The following is a 9,259-nucleotide window of genomic DNA, read 5'->3' as shown; positions in this document are numbered from 1 at the left end:
AGCCTTTTCTCAATGGGAATTGCAGTGGGGGAAGGATGATAGCTCAGTGACAGAGCATCTTAATTAAAGCGTGTCCTAGGTTTAATCCCCAGCATCTCAAGGTAGGGTTGGGAGAGTCCCCTGTCTGAAATCCAGGAAGGCTACTACCAGTTGGTGTAGACGGACCTGAAGCTGATGGACCAGTGAGTCTGACTTGGTACAAGGCAGCTTTCTTTGTTCCTATACCTAGTCAACACCTTCACCCATTTTTAAAAGCAGACACAGCTTCTATACAAATCCTCTTGTAAAGTGAGTAAATTACTGTCTTTAATGAGATGTCTTTACCTGTTGAGCTGCTATCAGCTGCTTTTTTTAAAAACACACCTCATACTAAAAAAGGAAAAAAAACACCTAACAAAGTTCTAAAAACTCTCAAGCTTTCTGTTTGTGGAGCAAAAGGAGGTGTGTGTTTCAACTAGCTTGCCAGCATGTGGACTCCGAAAGATCTTATGAGCTTTGCACTTCCTGTGGAGGCAGGGAGAAGAACAAAGCCAGTGAAGGTGCCTTTTCTTTTTCTTTTCTCCACTATCTGCTAAATTGTAGCCTCCAGACTCCCCCCCCCCTGCCCTGCGACCTTGGGGGGAGCAAGATGAAGTGTAAAGGAATCCTCCTCGCCGCCATCCTGCAGGCATGGACCCCAATTACGGGTAAGGCTAGCTTTTCATATTTTGGTACGAAACTCCTTTGAAACTCCTTTCTAAATGGAGGCAAGATGACGCCACGGTTGATGCTCCCCTTGTACCAGGAGGGGAGTCTCTGTTTGAGCTTCTGCCGTATGTGCACCCTCTTAGTTACAGCTAGCTATGCTCTAGTGGGAAAACTGCAGCCCCATAATTAGTTTTAAAAGTACAGCATATATTGGCGCTTTGTGGGCTGGTGAGGAGCACGGGTGGCATAAAAGATAATGAACCATATCTGGAGGTATAAACTACACTGTGGCCTGTTGGTGTCTTCATGCAGAGGTGGGCAGGAAGGAGTATCTCTGGAATTACTGACCACCTGCTAGTTCCTCCTTTGCCCCTGCAATCATCCGTAGTAGAGTTCTGTTCCTCATGAAGGCCAGACCACAAAGCATCCCAATTATCCTCTGGATAAGAACCATTGTTGCCATTCTTGAAACTTGGTTAAGGGAGGAGCTATCAGATTCCAAGTTGTTAGGACTTCTAAAGCACATATTGCTCCCATGGTGGGGGAGTCCTTCTCCAAAAGAAGCTGGCAGTGGTCAAACTCTGAATTGATTCAGACATTGGTGGGAAATAAGGAAGCAGCAATGGCGTGTTTGAATATAGCAGCTGCTTCTATGATTGGACTAAGATGCTATGCACATTTACTTTGTCCTTAACATAGTGGGGCTTGCTTCTGAGTAAGTAAGACTGAAACCATGCTGTATGCTTTCATCTTACCCAACTGTTTCTATGTCTGGGATGGAAATCCAGCAAACATTTCACATATTTAGCACCTCTGTGACTGCAATCTTCTGTGCTGTTAACCTGAGCGCAAGGGTCATTGATTACAGTGGGACTTGCATGTCTGAAAAAACAAGCATACACAAGCCATACAAATGAGCACAGATGTATGTCCTAATTCTGTGTTAAAAGAAATCTGTAAACTTTGCTTTGTGTTTCAATATCAGTTTCCAAAATGTTATTTTGCTTCAGTTATACTTCTATGGTTTTCTGAGTGATAGTTAGAAACATTCTTTCAAAGAAAGCACCCAAACTTGTTTATTCTTCTGCGTTTCTGCTCAAGATAAATTCCTAGCAACAGTAAAATGTAAAATAAGTTGGAAATATTAAAGGTAATTCCAAGTTTTGCACTGGACGGTTCTACTAGATTTTGTGCATTAATTGGCCGCCTTTCAATACCACTATACAATTAATAGCATAATAAGGACTTTAGTTACACTAAGCCTAGTCTGATGCTTGATTTGGGTGTGAAATATTTTAATAGCTATTAGCTATGAAATAGCACATATTAGGAGACCCATATTAGGCTATGGCACAATACCTACTTTGTAAATTCTTTCCTTTCTCCTTACGTATACTTCAAATATTGATAAAATAATCAAAAGTGAACTGGTTGAACCCACTCAGCTTTATGTGGGAGCTGATTGCATTCCTAATAGCATTCCTATATGGTATAGTGCGGTTGAGATATTTGGTATAGAGAGCCATGAAGAACCCAGAGCATTTAGAAAGCTTTTGAGGGAAATGAAGCATATTCACCAGGCTCTAGATAGAAGTTATTCCTAAGCTAGATCTTTATCTATTTTAATTTGTATTTCTACACACACTCACACACAGAGCTAATACAATATTACAGCTGTGCAATTTTGTTTAAAGTATCTTCCCTGATTGGATACAGCAGCTTCCACAAACTGCTTAAGAGAGCTATGTTTCTATTTTTGACAAAGGTGCCCCCCACGGGAAAGAGGTGTCGGTGTGTGTTCCATCCATTCAGTCAAGTTGTGTGAACTTCTGTGCTAAGGCAACTCAGCTGAATGGATTGGGAAGACTGGATATCATACAGGCCTCTTATTCCTTAAAAGTAGCTTGTCATTCTGCTTACACACACTTATATGGGCATGCTGAAAGGAGGAAAGCTTTGAACGCTTTGGGGTTCTCCATGTGGGCACTGTACCTGCACAGGGATAGAGGATACCCATCATGTGTATGGACATCGGAGGGAAATAAACTACAAATATCCCTGATACAAGAAGTTATTTTCTTCAGTCTTTTCTAGTTTTCTAGTTTCACTAGAAACTAGTGCACTATTATTTAAATATTATTTATTTAAATTATTATTTATATAAACGTATTAATATAATCATAACTTTAAAGAGAAAACGGTTTCCAGAATGGTAGTATTAATATCATAACATCCATTTAGTCTAGGGTTTCATGTCCGATAGTCCTTGACTGAAAAAGAAATATAGCTACAAGGGCAAAATGAAGGGCACGTCTCCCAATAAATAATACAAAATGAATCATTTTTGTCAGCATATAACTGTTATCTACATTAAATAACAAAATGGAATTCGACTTCCATAAACATGTATTATTTTTGTAGACCCCATGCTGCTAAAATATATATATTCAATTCTTAATAACTACTGGGTCTCATGGTACATCATCAATATATTTGGCATATTCGCCATCAAAGCAATTTGGTAATATTGCTATTTGGACCTTAAGAAGAGAGCTTTTTGTTTTAAAGGTATGTTCCATCAGAAATGTTTCAGTGGTCAGAGACCATCTAGCAAAATTTTTGCACTTTACTCCTGGGCACACTTTAAATTGGTCTAAGTATTAACACCATTCTTACAGCTAACCAGTCCAATTTATTGTCAGTTATTACCAATGAATATATTAGTATAGGGAAATACTAGCCATTTTTTCTTTTTCGAACATGGCCATAAAGATGACAGACCATTAAAATAAGGCCTTGGAAACAGTCCACTGGTTAAAAGCTAAACAGGTAGGAGCCAAGGGAAACGTGATACGCCAACAAGACCATATCCATTTATCTCTGTGCATGAAGTTTGGTGATTTATTTATTTTTTAGTTCATTTTGAGATAAAAACTGCTTTGGAGCAAGGTACAGCACAGGTAACTTTGGAAACATATAAACGGTTTCTGATCAAAAGAGAAAGCAAATTAAGGACTGAAAACTATGCAATGTTGAAATGCATGGCTATGATGAATGATTTGAGCGTCCATTTCACCAATCCAGCTTCAGGCGCATGAACTTGATAATCCTATATGGTTATCCATCACAGGGAAGAAGTTCCATTCCTGTAAGGATTTTTTATTTTCTCTATCAAGGTGTTAAGCAGAATCCATCTGTTTGTTGATTGAAAACACATCTACATATAGCATTGTTTGCATAAATGATGTATAGGCCTATAATAGACCTTCATTCATTGGTAAGTCCGACTAGCTCCACTGGTGGAGGCGGTATGCCTTTGAATACCAGTCACTGGGCATCACAAGTGGGGAGAGTGCTGTTGCACTCAGGTCCTGTTTGCCGGCTTCCCATAGGGATCTGGTTGATCACTGTGAAAACAATATGCTGGACTAGATGGGCCTTTTGGGCCTTATCCAGCCAGGCTATTACGTTCTCAGTGATTTAAATTTCTTGGTGTTGATAGAACACATGGCAGTTTTCATTATCATAGCAAGTTGCTAGGGTCCACATACTTTCTGAGTCGCCTGGTAGCTGGGCTTTTCTAGATGGTGTGATGAGTTAGTAGTTTCCAACTCAATTCCTTTGTAACACAAGATACACAGGAAAGCCATATTTGCCACCTGTAGCTTATGCAGGCAAGTCCAATACCAACAACAACATGCCCACAACAACTGCTGCCACCATCGCTATTAGGACTTGTTTTCCACCCTGTGTTCTTTGAAGACACGCAAGTTTGCCAGCATAGCTGTCACAGCCACCTGCATTTAATGCCATTGTTTTTGAAAAACTGACTGCAGAAAGCAGCTTTGCGTACTTGTGTTTTAGATTATACTGAAACAAATGCATCAACGTCCCCTCAAGCATTCTGAATTAGTACAAGATGCAACAATAATCTGAAAATGTCGGTATCTGGTAATGAGAGCAGAAAAATAACCTTCATTTATATGAAGTTTAGTCTCATTTCGCTTTCCTGAAAGGTGATTAGAAAAATTGTATGAAAAGAAATATGTTCTTGCTCTTGGCTAGTATGTATATGGTTGAATCAAAATTAGGGGCCTGTCTTTGTGAATATTGCCTTGTTCCCAGAAACCACCCTCTGGCTTGGGCTGGGAGGGTCTTAAAAGGATTCAATCCTACTTGCGAATGGTTTCTGCTGCTAAGACAATTGAGTCAACAGTTTTGGTCCTGCCAGCCCAGTTGCCTTATCAACAAGAATGTTTGCTCCCTTCCACATACCAATATGGACAAAACTGTGCAGCCCAGATACATCAGCTATAGAGTATATAGAGCTATACAGTGCCACGTAACTCATAACATTTCTTATGCAATTCCCGATTGGCTGGCGCTACTCAGGGAAGACAGAATTCCAAGGAGGAAAAAACCTTGTTTTTCAAGGAACACTGTGAATCCCTCCCCCAACAAAAAAGTCCCCCTTTTGTTTTGAAAATGTATGTGGGCAAAAATGCCTCGCAGTGCAAGCCAAGGTAGTCCCTCTTTATTGTGTTTAATAGTAATAATTCATTAATATCCTTTAAAAATGAAATTCAAATTAGGATTATTATATAGGGATTATCCAAGATTAAACAGAATCAACTGTTGTTCATTGTGTGTGGAGGGCACTGATAGTGTCTTGCTCTTAAACACTCTGTAACCCACCAACCGTGCCAATAATTAGAGATGTTGTATGCATACATAAGTGGGGGACCCACAGATGTTCTCGGGGGCTTGTAATTAGTGTGCCAATTGTTGAAATTCCCCCAACTCCCCCTCCTCTTACAATTCTTCTGGTTTGCAAAGGGGCAAACTGAAAAGAAGTATGGCTGACGTTGAAATTGGATGTGTATCATCTGAGCCTACTCCCTCCCCCCTGCATTGGCTTCCCTGTTCTAATAGATGACAGTGAGCACCTACTCACAGCTCTTTGCTGCTGGGAGATTCCAGGGGGTTTGAATGCAGCGGCAGGAGGGGATCCTGACCCCCCCTCCACACTGTTTGTCTGCCCTGCTTGACCCCACTGTTTGGTACCTTCCAAGTCCATGTGCTGATACCCTACATTTCAAATAGATATATAGATTAACCGATACACACCACCCCTCTTTCCATATCCATTTAATATCTTCTTTCACTTTCCTTGCAGGTATGTGTGTGAGGATTTTGATTATATTAGTAGTCTCTAGAGAATCAAGATAGCTTGTGGCTGGCATTTACCATAAATTAAGCAGTCATTTCTTCTTCTGTACAGCTTAACCTCTGTAATACTGTGAGACTTGTCACAAGCCATGGGACTAAATATGCTAACACAGATAATCAATACGATGCTTATTGTTTTGGAAATGTTTATCAGTTCTGCTTTCCAATTATCAGATGTTCTCCATTGATCATTGTCCGTTTCCTTGTTTGTATATATGAATGCTGACAGGAAAATCTGAAGGAGACTTTAATATTTATAGCCATTTTGCACCTTTTTATGCACAGTGATTTCATTAATTCATAGCAGGCTGTGAACTGGGACGTTGATGCATCAGACAAAAAGAAGCAAATTGGGTAGCTTCCATTAACGGTTTAGCAGCTAAACTTCTATGTATTTTCTATTTATCAGCATAATCTAGCAAACGTGTTCTATTCAGACATTGATAAATTCCTAAGGAATGAAGCAACATGTTGTTTTCATTGGCGTTATCCGGGCTAGAAAATGGGTCAAATAGATAAAAATTAACAACGTATGCCACATTAAAAGCAAAGCAAAACTCAATTTCTATTTGTGTGCCTTAATATTTAATATTTCTAGCACATGTTCTTTACTTAAGTTTAGAGTGACACAGCAGAAGTGGACAGCGGTGTGTATTTTATAAAGAAAAGAAAATGGATTTTGCTTAGGAAGAGCTGTTGTGTGTGGACATGCATTTTTTGACATTATTTAAATGAATTGTGTAATTAAAAGTTATGTTAGGACTTCATAATTTCCCCCCTACAGTAGTAACTTTGGATCTTTCTCAAGCAGAAGGCCAGTAGTTGTTTTTTAAATCCGTTAAAACATCATATTTTGGTTTGCATCCTTTTGGTGCTGTTGTCTTTGGAATTTTTTTTCATTAATAGGATGGAAGTATTTAAGAGGAAGTTCAATCACAGTTTAAGGGTTGTGCTGTTTACACATTGCCCAGTGTGTTGACTTTGTGTTGTGTGTCCCTCCGGGAACATATGACATGGAAGAACCCCACATGATGGCTGCTTCCACACCATGTATGCACTGTATGGAGACACTTCATGTAAGTACACAGTGTGCTGTGTAAACACACAGGTTGGCTGTTCCATGTGGGCAGATGCTTTATACATTTGCAGAGTGGGAGAAATGGTGGCTTCCCAAGAACCCAGAAGGAGTCTGAAACGTGGTCTGAAACCAGTAAGCAGTCTGAAAATAGCTCTCTTGCTATTTTGAAGTGCAAAAACAAAGGGATCTTGCTGTTTACCAGTACAATGTGTCAGAAAGGCAGAAATATAAAGAGAGAGAGAAATATTGTGAGAGAGCTCTATAAATCAGCAATACTATCTATCATCTATCTGTCTGTCTATTCCTCCTTTCCTCCTGAAGAAGCCCAGGTAGAATTAAAGTTTAATGGAATTCCAACAGTGTTTTTCAAGGTACTGGATCTGGAACTCTGCATACTGTTTCTCAGGTGCTCCAAACTCTGTTATGAATTCAGGTTGCCTTGTGGTACCATTAGTGGTGCTTGGTGGGCAGAAGGCTGAAAGGCCAAAGTAGTTGCAGCCAGAGCCAAAGGAGGGGAGGAATCTGACAGGCAATGCTGCCACTCATTGGGTAATCAGGCAGGCAGGTGGAGGTGTCTAAGAGAAAACTCAGGTTGGTGGGGCAGGGTCCACCTAATGGACCAGTCTCCACTGGGTGCTATAAAGATGAACAGTGCATCTGATGAAGTGGACTGTGGTCAGTGAAAGCATCATAAATGTATTGGTGTTTAAGGTGCCAGAATTCTTTTTGCTGTTTATCTTGAGCAGCCATGTATAGGATTTATGCTGCTACGATTTGCAGTTAGGTCCCCCTGAAATCAATGGGACAAAATTTATCTATTTTCCCCAGTGTGGGAGTATGGAAAGTAAAAATGTCAGAAAGATCTGATCTGTGCACATTGCAGGGGTGTAGTGATTTATGTTGCTGAAATGGTATCATCATCATCATCATCATCACCATGTGATATGAATGCTAAGTTCCTAAACTAGGAGTATGGAGTTGGACCAGGCTTCCTCAACCTCAGTCCTCCAGATGTTTTGAGACTACAATTCCCATCATCCCTGACCACTGGTCCTGCTAGCTAGGGATCATGGGAGTTGTAGTTCCAAAAGATCTGGAGGGCAGAGGTTGAGGAAGCCTGAGTTGGACCATATGAAACATTGGGACATACTTTTGAGTAAAGATGCATAATACTGCACTGTATATCTTTAAAAAAAATACTTTTCAGAACTCAATATTGTAAATACTTTTGCTCCAGAATTGAATCTCTGCAGTTAGCTAGCCAGCCCAGGGTCTACTATGTTGAAAATTGCTGCTACTCCTAGGAGCTTATACTGTATCTTTTAAAGGCACTTCAAGGAACTGAAGAGTTGAGTTTACAATATAATGCTAAGTGGATCATCAGGCTGACTTATTCTTTGAAACACCTGGAAAAGAAGTGGAGTACCACTGAAATGCCACCTTAAGAAGGTGCAGCCAATATAAAAACTATGCTGGAAGATACTAGACAATGAAACGGGTGAGGAACCTCCAGAATGGGGCCAAATGTGAGGACTCTGTCCAGCTCCAAGGACTCTCTCTAGGTCACACCCCTCGTTTGCTCTGCTGTCCACCCTCCTTGTGTGCGTTTACCTGGCTGGAATGTGTTTTTGCTCTGCCTGGATGGGGAGATGGAGAGAGAGGTTGTGGAAACCTTTGGTTTTTGCATGGTTGGAATGTAGAATTCTATGACGAATGAGCCACTTTGAAAAGTGTCGTCAAGATTGGAAGGTTCAAACTCAAGCAAGGCCAATTCCCATAAAAGCATACAATAAAGTTTATTAAAAGCCAAACTCTGTAAAAATGAAAAGCTTCAAACAATTATGCAAGTTAAGACTGCTCAGAGTCAAAAACAAACATAACTATCTTATCTAGTTAGCTGACAGAACCACATGCACATAAATTCAGGCTGAGCGGCAAAGCAAAATACAGTAGTACCTCTAGGTATGAACTTAATTCGTTCTGGAGGTCTGTTCTTAACCTGAAACTGTTCTTAACTAAGGTGTGCTTTCACTAATGGGGCCTCTTGCTGCCACTGTGCCACTGGCACACAATTTCCGTTCTCATCCTGGGGCAAAATTCTCAACTCAAGGTAACTCTTCCAGGTTAGCGGAATTTGTAACCTGAAGCGTTTGTAACTCGAGGTACCACTGTATCTTCTAGGTCTGAACAGGCGCTGACCTTCCATGAAGGGAGAACTGCTTATGTTTGCCCCAGGTTTTAAGGGAACACTGACTATGGGCCTTC

General features: G+C 40.4%; 1 protein-coding gene across 1 annotated transcript in view; it reads left to right on the top strand.

Annotated features, from left to right (window-relative positions):
- The first annotated feature begins 434 nt into the window (after positions 1-434).
- CD247 (CD247 molecule) overlaps positions 435-9,259 on the top strand; it is a 40,998-nt gene continuing 32,173 nt past the window's right edge. The window contains exon 1 of the mRNA XM_081907919.1: positions 435-686. Coding sequence (XP_081764045.1) covers positions 629-686 — 58 coding nt within the window. The 5' untranslated portion in view covers positions 435-628. The remainder of the gene's footprint in view (positions 687-9,259) is intronic.

This window comes from Podarcis melisellensis, assembly GCF_964234715.1.
Source record: "Podarcis melisellensis genome assembly, chromosome: 4".
NCBI classification, from domain to species: Eukaryota; Metazoa; Chordata; class Lepidosauria; order Squamata; family Lacertidae; genus Podarcis; species Podarcis melisellensis.
This window is presented reverse-complemented; position numbering and strand designations above follow the sequence as displayed.